This window comes from Lissotriton vulgaris, chromosome 4_1 (assembly GCF_964263255.1).
Source record: "Lissotriton vulgaris chromosome 4_1, aLisVul1.2, whole genome shotgun sequence".
In the NCBI taxonomy this organism is placed as follows: Eukaryota; Metazoa; Chordata; class Amphibia; order Caudata; family Salamandridae; genus Lissotriton; species Lissotriton vulgaris.
Genome location: NC_141691.1, coordinates 1,802,959,443 through 1,802,976,108, shown reverse-complemented (window position 1 = coordinate 1,802,976,108; position 16,666 = coordinate 1,802,959,443). Strand labels below are relative to the sequence as shown.

Below are 16,666 nucleotides of genomic sequence, written 5' to 3'. Positions count from 1 at the left end.
AACTAAAGAGGTTTGAAGGCTGTGGTTGCCAGGTGGGGTATGGAGGTTGTGGATTAGCCTGACCTCTGGATGCCTATGAGTGCTACCTCCTCGGTGACACAGAGGCTGGGAAGCTTGTGTGTCATGGAGACTGGGCGGGCAAGAACGCATGTAGAAGCCCCTTTTGCAGTCAAGGATCGAAAGGCAGACTGGGGTTCGCAGGGGCAATGGAAAGACCCAAGGACCTGGCTGTAGCCCAGCTGTTCTTGAAGGGCTCCAGCACTAAGTCGCCATGTCTCCAAAGAGATGGGAGCCTTCAAAGGTCATGTCCTTAAGCAAAGCTTGGACATCATCTCGATAGCCATATGTCCTCAGCCAGTGCATGGTGCCATAATGCCACTGATAAAGCAACCACTTTGCCTAGTGAGTCAGTCATGTCCAGCCCACATCAGATTGTGAAGTTGGTTGCATCCCATCTGTCTGCCGTAGTTAGGAATGAATGGCCTGAACCTCCTCCGGGACCACGGGCAGCACCTGTACAACAGAATCCCAAAGTGCATGGGAGTAATGGCCCAAAAAGCAAGCAGTGTTCACAGACCGGCGTGCCAGGCAGGTGGAGAATACTTTGTCCTGCCTAAGGAGTCTGGCCTCCTGGATTCTCCATTAGGTGGGGTGGTAGGGAATGTATCAGGATTTACAAGGGAAGTGAAGACTTGGACCACCAAGCTCTCCAGGGTAGGAAGTTGTTTGAAGAAACTGGGTTCCCCTAGGGCGAGGTGAGGGCCGCAGGCAACCGTCCTATTCTCAAGAGCCCCTGTTCAGGAGTAGGACTAGGTCCCATGCAAGACGTCCGTAAGGTCTTCATCAAATGGGAGAAGCAATTCGTAGGGGATCACTGCCGGATGAGGCACCTCTGGCAACACATACGTCTTCACTGCCACTGAGGGCAGACTAAGGTCCGGGACCTCAGCCACCCTCCTCACCTCTACAGCAAAAGTAGCTCCCTCCTCTGTAGCTACGATAGGAGGAGAGACCATACTAGTATCTGGGGAGGTGTTCAGTCCACTAGTGTATGCCAATGTCATGTTAGGGCCTAGGGGTTGGTATCCTTCAGAGTCCAGTGAGCCCTGCCAATCTTCCCTAAATCCTAGCCCATAGGAAAAATGTTCAGGCTCCAGCCTGGAGTCGAACGACTCCCTATGGCCGAGAATCAGTACCGGGGCCAGGGAAGGTCGAGGTGGGACGAACGGCATCGGATCCATCTGTGAATCAAAATTTGATCCACGGATGGATCCGACGCCGTTCGTCAGATCCAGTTCTATTCAGTGTAGAAAAGTCTGATGAACAGTACCATCAGACATGATGGCCAAGACATGATGGCCAAGCAATCATACTTTTCAAAAGCTTTTAGTTTTTCAAAAACAAACTCCTGAAGCATTTGTGAGAGAGTACCCTATCTGCCAGACTCAGGACCTAAGCAATTGTAGATGTGTCAGACTACAAAGATGGGGCATAATGCTGTTCTAAAGGGGCACTTGGTCATGACAAGCATTTAGTTATGGGTCTAATTATAAAACACTGCTGGAAAGCAGTAGTTTGAACAGTTTTCCCACCCTCAAAAGTATTTATTGGTGAATTTGACAACCTCATGCTCAGTCCCTTTGATATTGAGCGTCCCATCACTTTAAAGTATATACCCACAGAGTCAGCAAACTATATCAAATAATGGGTTCACATGTCTATAGAGAAACTGGCATGCAATATGATCAGTACGAAGTGTTTACATCCTACTGGAGAAGGTAATAGTTATCCTGAATTCAGACAAAAAGGGCACAAATGACAACATTCATTTTGCAATATGCAAGTAGCACTACGGTAGTGCATCACCACACAATGCTACATAGTCTCAACACAGCACAGGTCTTTTCCTGCCCTTAAACAGGACCTCAGAAACTTGCAGAAATATTGTTGTGCCACTGTGTCTCTTCGTTTGGCACTCTATGAGCCATTATATTTTAATATGTACCACAGGCAAGTATTTTGTTTGTTGTCTAGAAAACTCACTATATGTAAGTAAGGTAAGGCTGCCTTCAGCTTGGTTTAGGTTAAAGGCTTAGCTGTAAACTGGTCCTGGCCTGACTCTGGGGCCCAAGTGAAGCAGGCATTATTAATACAAGTCAGACATTCAGATGTACTGTCTTTTGACAAATGGAATACTCTACACTGGTATGTCCGCAGACAAAAACCCTAGCCAACCTGTTAATGGTCTTATGAGAAACCCCAATCAATCTTCCTTGCGGGCAGATCTTCATTCCACCAATCCCTGTCTAGTCAAATTTACAAAACAAATGTAACTTCTGCACGCGACTTCCTATTTTGTCCAAAAAATGAAGCAGTGTGTTTAAAACTTTCTGATTATTTTAAGGAGTTCATGTGTATATTTTAATCCTGTTTTCGCTGCTGTTTCCACAAAAGGGAGTTGCTGTGTTCTTCTTCCCTCTTCCTTTCTGCTGCTAGCTTAAAGTCTCAGATAAAGTAAGATTCTGGATTGCGTCTTTTTGCACATGTACTGCTGCTATTGTATTACTCTGTGTCTAGGATAGGATATGCTTTATAAATTCCGTTTGCTGCTAAAATCAAATAATCTGCTGACGATTAATTTTGCATTTTATTTTGTATTTTAACTTGTTGACTTATTGTCCCTCGTACATTTTTTGTACTTTTTAGGATACATCTTGCAATTTTATTCTGTCTTCTGTCCGTGGAATGATTGTTGCTATATTTACACTTTCATGTATTAATTTGTATGTATTTTATGTGGACCTCATTTGAGTTCCAAATCTTAATAAATATTTGAATTGAAATTGAATTGCCCAAAGTATCTAGACCAGCAAACAAAACAATAAAGATTGCATGCAATTTGACAAGCTTCCTGAAACTATATTGCATAAACTCCCTTCATGTCTTGCCCCGCTATTTGACTCATATCAAAACATATCAAAACTGCTTATTCTTATTGACTTATATACAAATCTAAATCTTTTCTGTTGACCCTTTCTATATGCAGCAGATAGTGTACTACAAACGCGGAAAAACAATAGAACATGAAGGGCTGTTGTTAGCAGAGCTTGTACGTGTTTGCACAACTTTTTAGATGGAAATGCGTTCAAACATCAAAAATTAAGTCAAGGATGCATTTTAGGCTAAAATATAGTGCTAAATGATGATTTACATTTCACCTAACCATGCATCTCTCGTAATTTTCCAGATTTTTCATGTCATTATAGTTTGTTTTGTACCCCTCGGATAGTGGTATTTTTCAATTAGGAGAAGTAGAAACAGAAACTTCATTACTATTTTTTCAGCAGGTGCAGAAGTATAGTAGATGACTGTTGATGGATAAGTATTAGAACCTGTGCACCACAAAGGAAGACCAAAATGCAGCCACGCAAGCTTCTTAGTCGAGTGCACCTTGCGGCCACCTGTGAGTGTGCACCTGAAGCCCTCTTAAGATCGAAGCAGTCTTTGACTATATACCACCCTCTTGGCGCATTAGGTCACTGCATGTCATGTAATGCCGCTAGAGGTTTGGATTGTAGGGTTCTCATGAATAAGGCTCCCCATAGGCTTTGTGCAGTTAGTCCACCTGATTCAAGTAACAATTTGTATGTGTGGACCTTGAACTACAAAAAATGGGTTTCCAACATATTTGATCTCAAAGAGATCATACGCAGAAACCACAACGCAAAAATAAACCACGATGATTCTAATGTGAATAACTCATGGCTTGGAATAAGTTCCAGCTCGGGAATTTGTTTGCAGTGGAAGGATTCGCCCAGTGTTACAAAACCCCCTGAGCCAACTGTGCAAACACAAGAATTAGAGTGATGACGGGCATGTTCACACAAACATAGTACATTGAGTTGTGGCTGTATGAGTATGTTTGCCTGTGGATGGCGCTTACCGATGTGGCCAAAAGAAAGAGATTCATTTAGAGTGAGGATTCTTCTATCGGGTGAGACATCAACAATGCTTCTAGTTTCTGTCTGCCAGGCATCGTAGCTGGTGGTGGTGATAACAATGTCCTCTCCCACCTGGGGAAACATTTTACATTGAGATTCAGAAGTCAGGCGCACTTAAAAATCTTTTTTTGAAGGTGCATTTCGAAATTGTTCTACGCAGCATCTAAATTGCAACTAACTTGCATTTAATTAATTGAAGAAAGTTTAACAAATTCATCCTTAAAATGATCAGTAGTTTTGAAAAACATCTACAGCGAGCAAGGGGTGCCGCTTGCACAACCGACTGTGCACTGACCAAGTGTGACGATCTGCTGACCTGACCTGAAACACATTTATCAATTACAAACATGCAAGCCCCACAAAATGCATGAAAAAGTCTTTGAAACCGTAGTATTGTTTTAAGGAAGGCGTAAGTGGCGTGCAGTGTGTTTCCTCAGCAAAGAAATGCAGCCGATGTTTCATACCGCTAAAGTCAAATCTCCACCAGCAAAGCTCATTTGTAAGATCCAAGCACATGCAGATGGTGCCCATCCCCTGACTCCCGCCATTAGTTCGACCCCTGATAGCATTAGGAAGCTGGGAGTGTGAGGCCAACAATCTCCGACATCCAGGCATCCAAGTAGCACCATTGGCGGGGAGACAGACTTGATTATAGGAACTCTCTCTCTGAATCAACATCACAGCTCTGGAAAGGATATTACACATTTTAATTCATAGAGTGGCAAAAGACATGCTGAAAGGATTCAAGTGAGTGTTTAGAGGCCTCAAGTGTATATTTAAGAGCACTAGTACGCACCGAACCTGGTGGTAAAAGAGGCATGATAAACCTTGCCATAAATTTCCTGAAGAACATATCCTGGAGTGAAGGTGAAACACAAAAGGGCCCATTAGGATGGCGGGCGGACCGCCCCCGCCAGGCTGGCAGTAGCCACCACTGGTCTGGCAGGGGTGATCCGCCCGCCTTTCTTCCTGCAAAGACACCCGCCATATTAAGATGGCTGGGGGGTCCGCGGCGGACGGAAAGACTGTCTGCCGCTTTTCCGCCTCGGTCGCCTTGCGATAGGGGCGGAAAACGGTTGTATATGGTGGCAGTGTCTATCAGACACCGCCAGCCATTTTAGGATGTGCTATAAACAATGCCTTTCCGTGACGGTAATGCCGTAACAGAAAGGCATGCGGAGACTCCCTTCGGGTGGCCGTTGCGGGCCCCCAGGGATTCCGGGGGGTGGAGGGTGCACATGGGGGGTACCTATGGTACCACCCTGCTTTTCAAAGTACAACGTGGCAGGCACTGCACGGTTCCTGTCACGTTGTGCTTTGAAATGCACAACATGCATTTTTACCATTGCGGTGGGCGGTGCTTCCAACACCGCCTGCCGCAATGGTAAACATAAAGGATGCGCCCGCCACTGTGGAAGGCGCATCCTAATTCCCCCCACGGGACACCAGCCCTGATGGCGGGCGGTCTCTTTCCACGTCAGGATGGTATCCTAATAGGCCCCAAAATGTCAACTCAGGCATCAAATTCAGAAAAAAAGATCTGGCTAAGGGATGTCCACGTAGCACAGATTTGCTTAAGAACCCTATCAAAGCTGAAATCAGCCAACAGAAGAAGACTTGGGCCTGCATCCAAGAGTCAAAAGGCATCCTGATTTCACCGATACAGCCTTCAGATGGAAACTATTACAAGGTGAAGTTATACAATTATGCTTTTTGATAGGACTGTCCAATAAGAATGATCAATTTCCTGCCTGCATGTACAAGGTACAAGAATAGTGTTACCGTGCTGCCGATCCTACCTTCCAATCCACCGCATCCACCAAAGATATGTTTATTGATCCGGCCAAGGCTGTTTCTAACAATTTTGTTTTGTAAACAGAGCGGGGAATTCCATGAAGATCCAGGATCCCGAAGACACCTGCAGATCAGAAATTGCAGAGTTATACAGCAGCGTCACACTGCATCTGCTACTTTACAAAGTGTAACACAGGGCTTTGGTCTACAGCAAACTAACACTTTTAATCATTACACATTATTATTTTTCTTATGTTGCACATCCCAAACGTTTGATAATTGAGCAGTTTTTATTTATTTCGTATGTATGTTTAATATTTAACAATATTTTCTAAAGGCACTTAACACCAGGGCAAAATGCATTACAAAATTCAAAACTACCAGTGACACAGGATGTTCAGTCCCCAAGGCAAGATGCAAAAAGGAGCTGCATGTGCATACCCTGGCTCTTCCCAAATTACTCATTGCATGAAAGCAGCACCTGGGTACTTCCAACAGGCTTTCTTACAGCTGCATAGAGGCATGCATGCTTTCAGTGGAAGTATGCACAAGTGAGCCATCCACCCTCCCAAATGTGCCAAGCTTTGCCCATGTCCAGCTGGAGCAAACTGCCGTAATTTTTGCATGACCATATGAACACAAAAATTAACACAAAAAAAAGAAATGTAATTATGAAAAATGTACGTAGCTAATAGTTAATATCTAAATTATAATGAAGCATATATAATTTTTTATAAAAAGCACAGGAATGAATGAATGAATGAATGAGGATTTATACCGCGCAACTTAGCCCAAGGGCATCAAGGTGCCTATAGGATGATACAGCTTGTGAAATAATCAAAAGCGGGACTACAAATAGGCCTCTTCAAAGAGCCATATTTTCAGAGCTTTACGGAAGAGCACAATGGATGCTTGCCTTTTAAGTTCAGGGGGAAGAGTGTTCCACAGTCTAGGAGCAAGAGAAGAAAAAGCTCTCCCTCCCCACCTGACTTTAAGAAACCGGGGGACAGACAGAAGATTTTTATTAGAGGAGCGAAGAGCTCTGCCAGGGGAGTAAGGAAATTGGAGGGACCTAATACCTTCTGGGCTTGCTCCATACAAGGCCCCATGGGTAATGCATAGTATCTTAAACGAGATCCTGGCCTGAATGGGCAGCCAATGCAGGCTCTTCCTGGCTAGGGAGGCTGAAGTAAATCTGGGGACATCAAGAACGAGCCTGGCCGACGCATTTTGCACTACCTGTAAGCGCTGAACGAGCTTATTGTTAATGCCTGAGTAGAGCGCATTACAGTAATCAAGTCTCGAGGAGACAAGGGCCACGGTGACCTGCTTCCGGGCTTCAGGAGAGAGATAGTGTGCAATCTTTCTCAGAATTCTGATGACACCACAGCAGGTGGATGTATGACGTTACAACGCATACTTTTACTCCGCATACCATTACAACGCGGTATTCACAACGCATACCATTACAACGCATAGCACTTTGGGGTGCTGGATAGTGGTAAGTATAATTTACTATTCTAACTCCAGTCCCCGTGGACCCTAGGGAAGGTGTTGGATAGTAAATTAAACTTACCTCTTATCCTAGAGCGCCCCCCAGCGCAATGCGTTGTAATGGTATGCGTTGTAATGCCTGCGTTGTAGTGGTAGTGCGTTGTAAAAAATGCATTGTAACAGGTGCATACCCAGCAGGTGGACACAGTCCTGCTGACCTGACGGTCGAAGAAAAGCGATGTGTCTATCAAAACGCCTAGATTTATGGCCGTTTGAGAGGGCAGGGGGCACGCTCCGAGAGACGGAGGCCACCAGTCACTCAGCCAGATGTCAGGTTTGCCCCCAAAAATCAGAACCTCGGTTTTCTCTTCGTTCAACTTCAGGGAGTTCTGAATCATCCACTAAGAGACGGCCTCCATACAGTTCCTGAAGTTGCGAGCGGAGATACTCACCGATTGGGAGAGGGAGACCATAATTTGGGTGTCGTCAGCATATGACAACACCTCCAATCCGATCTTACCAACCCGGCAAGAGGGGCCACATAGATGTTAAAGAGCGTGGGGCTCAAGGACGAACCCTGAGGGACCCCACACTGCACAGGTTTGATGGGAGAAAGAAATTCAACCAACTTGACCCTCTGTTCTCTTTGATTGAGAAAGGAGGTCAGGAGGCTTAGCGCTGGGCCCCTAACTCCCAACTACCTGAGTCGTGTTACCAAGACAGAGGGAGACAGGGTATCGAAGGCGGCTGTCAAGTTGAGCAGGACCAGAAGAGTGGTCTGGCCCCTGTCGACTTTCAACCGGATGTTGTTGACTACCACCGTTAGGGCAGACTCGGTGCTATGGGCTCTGCGAAAGCCATGCTGGGAAGGATCCAACAGGCTAGAATCATCCAGAAAGGCACTCAGATGTTGGTTAAGATGTGCCTCCTACATTTTTGCTGGTGCAGGTAACAGGGAAATTGGACGGAGGTTTTTCAGAACCCCAGGGTCCAGAGTGGCCTTTTTCAGAAGGGGTTTGACCACCGCCAATTTCCAAGAGGGAGGGAAAGTCCCTTCAGTAATTGCTAGGTTCAGGGGGTAAGAGGGGGGGGCAGCAGTACCTCCCTTCAATCCTTGAGGATCTTAAGAGGACAGGGATCCAAAGGGGATCCCGATTTTATTTTATCAAGGAGCAGATTTAGCTGTTCAGAGGTGAGAAGAGGGACATTGAGGAGGCTACTACAAGTTTCCGTCACCAGGCGTTCAAGGGTGGTGAAGGCAGGGGGGATGGAGAACCCAGGTCACGGTTGAGAGATTCAAGAGCGGTATAGATATCCACTATTTTCATATAAAAAAAATAGAAATCTTGTCACACAGCTCCTGAGATCCCACTATGGGGTCCGGTGTTTGAAGAGTAGAAAGGGAATCTACGATCTTAAACAGTTCCCTGGGGGAATTGAGGGAGGCCGTCAAGTTAACAAAGTAGGCCTTCTTTCCCTCTATTACCGCCAATTTATACTATTTAAGGAGACATTTATGTTTTTCCTTTTCCATAGGATCAAGAAGAGTCCGCCAGCCCCTCTCCTGTTTCTTACAGCCCTGCCGTAGCAGCCTAAGCGAGTCGGAGAACCAGGGAGCAGAAGGTCTCTTTCCGGCAGAGTAATGCTGTTTGGCAGGGGCTAAAGTATCCACTGCTTTTGCGATGGTATTTGAGAATTCGAGAGCAGGGGAATTTTTGTCCGTCAGAGTTGAAGGCCTAAGACTGGTCAGGAAAGGAGCAAGTGTCTCATTTTTAATGTTCCTATAGTTCCTTCTCATTTCCCACTTCCTGCCACATGCTGGCATAATAGTACATTTACTACCTAATGGGAAAGTTATAAGTATAGTAAAGGTAGGCCTCTGATAGAACTAAATCTATAATAAAAACCATAAATAAAAAGACCATCATGAAGACAAAAGTCATTAGCGATCGTTCGTGTACCATTGCAATTACATTTCATTATCTTTTATATGGTAGCTAAGTTAAAATGCGCACCTGACGATACTACGCACTGTAAGTAACAGGTGTAAGTACTATTCAATGTACCCACTTCAGAAGCATGGAACGTCTTGCCAGGGTTCCAACACGTAAGCTTCAGATCACTGTATTTGTCAGTGGTAAGTATTCTATTAATTCAGCTATTCTCCCAGCTTAATTTCATGTACAGAATATTTAAGCATTGTTCACAGTGCACCAAACATTGACTTGATTTGCATCATGAGGGTGCTCGATAAACATCAGTGTATGCTGCTTCATAAATTGGTGTTGAGTATTTCTTTCTCAATATGTGTGAGAACAATAGCTTGAATCGTCATTTTTGAAGCTCTGTTATCCATGACCTGTGAAAGCCCCACTGTAGTAGTGTTTTAGGCTTCACACTCTTTCCAGACTCACAGTTCTTCCAAAGTTGCCTATTGATTTTAACCACTAGCATTTAATGGTTGATTGGAACTTAAAGAAAAAGCCCTTCACAAATTTGCTGAAAGGAAAAAATCATAATTAGACCAGTCTTGGTGAATCTAAAATCTGTCGTGTGACTATATCATGCCTGGCCTTTACAATTGAAAATGATTTCGATAGTATTTGGAATTTGGTAAGATTAATATCCATATTTTGGGCTTGTTTGCAATTGAAGAAATAGAAGGAGGATTTTTAAAGTAATCCTTTTGCAGTTTCTGACCCCCACAAGCTTCTTCGTTCATTGTTGCTCTCAACTATAATTACAGCAGATTCCCTTCCTGCATTTTACCTTATAAGGTTGACTGAGTGGGACACCCCAAGATAGGAAGTTTTTCACAGAAGAATGTGAACTATGATATTGGGTACCAGACATGCTAGCAAATGGGAGACCCAGACGGGCATCAGAGTGACACAACAGATTCAGACCAGACTGAAGGCGGCTGTCCTATCCACAGGACAAATGAGCAGCCATTGTCTTCCAGGATGGCAGGCACATCTTATATATATGTTTTACCAAAGACAATTTTGTGGTAATTGCTGGCTGCAGTTTTATTACTTTTACATACCTACACAAATTGTAATTCCCAGGGTCATAAATCATCATCATGAACCATCATAAAACCGGGCGTCATTCCCCCTCCCACTCAGGAAATAGTCAGATAGTTATTCCTGTCAAACAGTGATTTATTTCAAAACAGTGGTAACAGGTAGAGCCCACTGTTGGGTTTCTTGTCATGTAGGATGTTGGGATGTTTCTAATGAAATAGAAGGTGAAATGTGAGGGAAGACAGTTGTTGGTGGTTAGTGTGGTTGGCAGCTGTTTTTCTCATCCTTTTGTAAATCATCTTCTTGAGACGGAATAAACTTGCCATGCCTGCAGAGTCCTGTGTCTTTTTATTGGTGAAGAGGAGCAGGAGTACAACAGGACGATCTGCATCATGCATGCGGGGCTCCTTTTGCCTCCGGCGGCATGATATTTTCTACGTTTTCCTGGCTGGGTGGCAGAGATGAGCTTTAATGTTTCCCATCAAGATCTGGGAGCATCTTTTACCCCGCCTCTTTTTTGTGGCGTCCTTTTCCAGCATGTGTGTTTTTCTTTAACACATGAATCTTCTCTTCTTATCAGTACTTCTTTATCAAGCGCCATTTTATCCTGGGTGCAGATGTATTTTGAAGTCACAATGTGCCACCATTTTGGATTTGGTCACCGGTTCACCACAATGCCTATGGGGGCTATTTGTCTTTGAGCTGTCAGCATGTGCCAATATCTATTCACATTTCAGCGGCGCCATATCAGTTTGACATTTTAACGGAACCATTTTTCTTGGGTTTTTTGGCGTTTTCTCTCCCACTTCACTTTGCAGCAGTACATTCAGAATTGGCATCATCAAGTCTTCATACTCGGCTATTGTCAGTATATCTTGATGCCCTAGAAGCAGAGGAATTTTTACTCAAGAAGATATTTTGCAGCATTGTTTGGGCTGTGAAGACCGACAAATATTAAAACATGCTAAAAAAAAAGTTGTTCTGCTGAGTGATGGGGATGGAAAAGGTGTAGGTGGAAACATTGATAAGAACGTCTTATGCAATCAAACCTTTAGATGCAAGGTTTGAAGCACGTAGAAATGTCACTATGGAAAGGGACACATTTTACAAGAGAGTCCAGGTTTCTGGGGAATCAGTAGCACATTTTGTGGGAGCATTAAGCATTTTTGCAGTATCTTGTGAATACAAATCTTTGAGGGAGAGATGATCAAAGATCAACTAGTGGAAAAAACTAACAACATAAAGTTCCAGGATGTTGTGTTGTCTACTCCTAACTTAATCTTGAAGAAGGCTCTAGAAATAGCATCCAGAATTGAAAGCACAAATTCATTTATGGAGCAAATTACTTTAATGGATAATAAATTATATAATCAAGGTGTTTTTTCAGTAAATATCAAGAACAAAGGGGGATTTCTTTTTTTTAGGGAAGAACAAAAAGCCTCTTGAGTGTTATAGGTGCGGAAGTACATCACATTTGGGGAATGCTAGTGTATGTCTTGCACATGTGCAAGGTGTATGACACTTTGCTGAGGTTGGCAGGTCAACAGCTAAGATTAATCCTAGGAATGTTAAAAGTCAACTGGAGCAACTTGAGTGATAATGATGTTGCTATGTGTGATGATAATGAAGTCTTACGTATTGAACATGTGTATGTTCCTGATGTGAATGCAAGCAATTCTATTGCTGAGGCAGGTTTAGGGATGTCATTGAACATTGTGAAAAGGCCACATTGCTTACATGAGACTGACAGTGTGGGGGTAAAGGTCATGGTAAATTCTTATTCGACTTTTACCTTGATTAGTGAAATATTTGGGGAGAGTCATTCAGCAAGTTCACTCTACGGGTGTCTCTTAGAGTGATTTGATCAAAAGAATCCTGGAATATTATTGGATCCCAATAATCCACAGTAGGTCATTTTAAGAAAATAATATTTCAAAGTACTCTGAATAGTAAGTGATATGTGGGACAGTGCATACCCTTAGGTGTTCCATAGGAAATTAGATTTATTTAAATGATTTGTGAACAATATTTGGTTTGTCAACTATCCCCGTCAATCAGTATACAAAGTTCATAGAGTGCCTTTAGCATTGAGGTCTGAATTAAGAAATGAACTGGACAAACCTTTTGCACATGATGTACTAGAACCTATAGATATTTGTGATTGGCTAGCTCTAATTGTCTTGGCCCTCAAAGCTAACCGGTCATTGGGCATGTGTCTGGATTTATGTGATTTAAATTCTTATATATGGATGGATAGACATCCTCTGCCCAATATTATGGACATGCTGACTACTCTCAATGGAGAGAACATTTTCAGTTTAGTGGATATAACCTCGGTTTACCATCAGATTATTTTGTATAAGGATTCAAGGCATCTCACATCCTTCATCACACCAGAGGGAGTTTATTAAATCAAACCCATGCTATTTGGTTTGACTTCAGCTTCTTCAGTGTTTAAGATAGTAGTAGAGAGTTTATTAAGAGAAATTGAAAGTGTCAAAGCCTTTCAGGATGATGTACTGGTTTATGGTTGTGATCGGAAGCAGCATGGTGAGAGATTGCATTGAGTGTTGTCTATTTTATAGGAAAGAGAAGTTACTCTTAGTGCGGATAAATGTAAATTTGAAACTCCAAATATTGTGACTATCTAGGATACAAGTTCCCAGCCAACTTAGTAAAGAATGAAATAGCTAATGCTATTTACCTGAAACCTTTTGATAGTCATGATGAGAGTGTTATTATGACGCATGCTAGTTAGAAAGGTTTGAGGTGGTACTGTTACAATGAAGAGAAGGGAGAGAAGAAGTGACTGTATTTGCGGATAGAGGTCTTAATGGGGTGGAATTGTCTGTTTCTGTAGTGGAAAGAGAAGCTTTGGTATGTTGATGGGGGATCGCCCACTTTATACCATAATTGTGGGGCACACGCTTCACTGTATGTGTTGATCACACAAAACTATTTTATCTTTTCACCCCAAGACGGGAAGGAAGAGCTGGGGTGAGAATTGCCAAACAGCAATATAGATTACATGAATATGATTAAAGTGTGGAGTATGTACCAGGGACCAAGACTTTTCTGAGTGATTGCCTGTCTTGTCTTCTGTGATGTAACCAAAGTAAGGACGATTTCAGTTTGGATGATATGGAATCTGTCTGCACAGTTGAAGGGCACTCTGAGGGTGGTCTATCTTGTGCAATCAGGATAAAGAGCTGATGGAAGTAGGAGATGGCATCCTGCATTGGTGGGTCCATTTAAAGTAAAGGAAAAGATTGAGTAACTGGTAAAAAGCATGTGTTTGAGGAGTTTTCCATAACCAATGGTCTTCTTTTATAAAATGTGTTGCTTCTGGGATGAGAATTAAGTTTTTGTCCTTAGCTCACGAGAGGCATATAGGGATCACACAGATGAAAAGGAGAAATAGAGAAAATTTATGATGGCCAGGACTTGACAAAGGTGTTGAATGTTTTGGGCGTGATTGCATATCTTGTGTCATCAGTGATAAAACTCAAGTCACTGTCCTCAGTCTAGTTGAGGCTATACATGTTCCTAACAAAGCTTGAAGGATGTTCCCATAGATATTACAAGTTCTCTGATTGTTTTGGGGGGGAATGAATATGGTTTTGTAGACATGGATTTTTACAGTCAGTGGCCAGAAGTTAAATTTGTAAAAAAAAAAAAGGTCAGCAATTCTAAGCTAATTCAATTTTTAGAGTCTATTCTTGCAAGGGAATAAATCCCAGACAATGGGAGCCAGTTCATGTTTTGCCAGTTTGTTGAGCTTTTAAATCACATCGGGGTAAAACATGCCAAAACTTTGTTGTACCATCCCAGGAGTAATGGTCTTGTGGAGAGATTTAATAGTCATAAAAGACGACAATGTACAGCTGGCCAAGGCTAATGGTTTCAATTGTTTGTGAGCAAAAAAAACTTCTTTGGGCTGTGAGATTACTCCCAACGCGTATACATGTGTGTCACCCTTTGTGTTTTTGAGGGGCAGAATTTACCTTTGTCTAATGTGTTGGGAAAGTGGATGGAGGTATTTTCAATTTTTAGAACCAAGATGCAAAATGTGGAAAAGAAGATTGGTGTTGTAAAAGAGGTATGTTGGTAAGAGTGGAGGGATGTTAAAGTGTTGGTTGGCGATTTTGTTAGAATCAGGATTTGTAGGATTTTACCCAAGAGAGAGTCTACATTTTCTGTGCCGAAAAGAGTGATGGAGGTGAGGAAGAGCGTGGTGAAAAAGGAAGTTGGAGAATGATGGAATAAGGATAACATTTCTATAGTTCATGGCAAAAATTGCAGTGATCTTAATGATGACAGGGAACATAAAGCATGATGTGCTACTTATGATGTGAATAAGGAAGGTGGAGGTCCTCAAGGAGTGCCTGGGGAGCAAAAAAGCGATGCTGCTTGTTGAATGGGAGTTTCTCAGAGGAAGAGAATGGCTCCAGATGAGTTCCATGGATTTGTTATGAATTACTGCATTAGTATTTTGCTGCATGTTTTTTAAGTCAAATTCATCTTTTCGGAAAATGTAACAAATGTTTTTTCTTATTTGTCATTTTTATGTTATAATAGTGCACTAGTGAATTGCATGTATTCTTAGGTTGTCACTTAAGAATTTGCATATTGTTTACTCTATAATTCTCATGCAATTGTTTTTTATTGTAAAATGTTTGTAACTTTTTTCTGTTTTAGTTGTGTGTCAAAAACTGTGTAAGGGTGAAGGTGTAATGAATTGGGTTTCTTGTCATGTAGAATATTGGGATGGTTCTAAGGTAATGGAATGTCAATGGGAGGTAATGCAGTTGGTGATGGTGTCTGTGGTCCTTTCTACCAGCATACTGTGAATACATTAACTGTATAAAATGATTTCAATCTACTTAAGTAATGTTGATGTCAATTCAAGTAGAAGTGTGCCATATTCTTAAAAACCTCCATGGTTTACCTAATACTTTAGCCCCTTGAATGGGTCCATTGGGCACCAGAGTTTCTGGTGTTGAGTGCCTTCCTTTCAGTACAATGTGCAATTCTCCTTGGAATGGGTCATTCTCCCAGCCTCCTATTAATCGGCCACCCTATTGTGAGAAAGAGTACATGTAGCGTTAACTTTAGCATTTAGGCACAGTAAGTAGAAAATACATACAAATATTTATATTTCATATGCATTGCACAATGGCTATTGTCGCACTATTTACAAAACTGATGGTTTTACACATTTTTTTAAAACAGAAAAACACTAAGGCTGCAGAGGTTTAAAAATCACTTTGCATGTGGAACCTAGGTGCAACAGTTCACTTGAGACATTTAATGAAAACGCCATTGTGCTCACAGGTCCCTCCTACAGACTTTACACCAATACTATTTAACTATAACTATCGTGATTTACATAACCATCGGGGAATGAGTTCACCTGACAGCCAGTGTTGCAGGACGAGAGTGTTCCTTAAACGGGCAGGGCTATATTCTGATCGGAACTACAGGTTGCTTGGTAGTTTTTTCACTGCCTCCCATAGGTCCATGGATATATTCTGGCAGGTTAACCCTGCTGATATTTATCATGAGGACACACTTGTGAAATAAGGCAAAACATGCTAAATCTGGTGCAATACATGCCAATTCTGCATAATAGTCTTGTGTTATAAGATGGAAATACCTCACCCCAGCGTAATGGTATGTGCCAGGTATGGTACATAGCCCTCCCTATTCTTCCTAATTGGTAATGAAGACTTTGTCTGAACCACAAATGTGTGCTACCTTGAGGCACCCTCAACCCTTGTTTCCAAAGGTGCTGCAATTATGACTAGGTGAAACCTGATGAAATTTTGCAGGTGAAAATAGTAGATATGAGGTTTTCGGGAAGGGAGCATACAAGTTGCCCTTAGCTTTGGCTAAATCTTACATTAGGTCCTATTTCTCGCACCATTACATTTGGAACCCCAGGGTATCAGTATTTATCAGCTGTGATAATTAACATTGTTTACTCAGAGGCACTCGTAATAGAGGCCAGAGACCACAGCAAGAGTGGACCAGGAGTCAGGTGCAGATTTAAGAAAGCATGAATACAGGGAAAATATACAACCGAGCAACATGAAGAAAAAGAGCATTTGTAGACCAGGATTATAAGGCACGATTGTAAAAGTTATGGTTTTTAAGTCGAGTGTAATGCTAGTTTGGAGCATGTCCCTCTTAACTGTGTCTTGATAACATGAATTATGTGATTACCCTAAGTATTTAGACAGCTACACTGAGATATGAAGCTCTATATAAATGCAAAGTAATACTAGCATTTGAATTTATTTAATGCATGCAGGGTTGACATTCTCTTGAGCAGACCATTAGGAACTTTTC

The 16,666-nt window shown here is 42.3% G+C and overlaps 1 protein-coding gene across 1 annotated transcript in view; it reads right to left on the bottom strand.

The window, feature by feature from the left end:
* The window catches only part of LOC147724580 (fibrocystin-L-like), a 1,106,658-nt gene that overhangs the window by 226,184 nt on the left and 863,808 nt on the right, over window positions 1-16,666 (bottom strand). The window contains exons 59-61 of the mRNA XM_086966124.1: window positions 15,264-15,393; window positions 5,801-5,919; window positions 3,944-4,073 (exon numbers count right to left, since the gene is read on the bottom strand). Of these exons, the coding sequence (XP_086822250.1) occupies window positions 3,944-4,073; window positions 5,801-5,919; window positions 15,264-15,393 (379 nt within the window). The remainder of the gene's footprint in view (window positions 1-3,943; window positions 4,074-5,800; window positions 5,920-15,263; window positions 15,394-16,666) is intronic.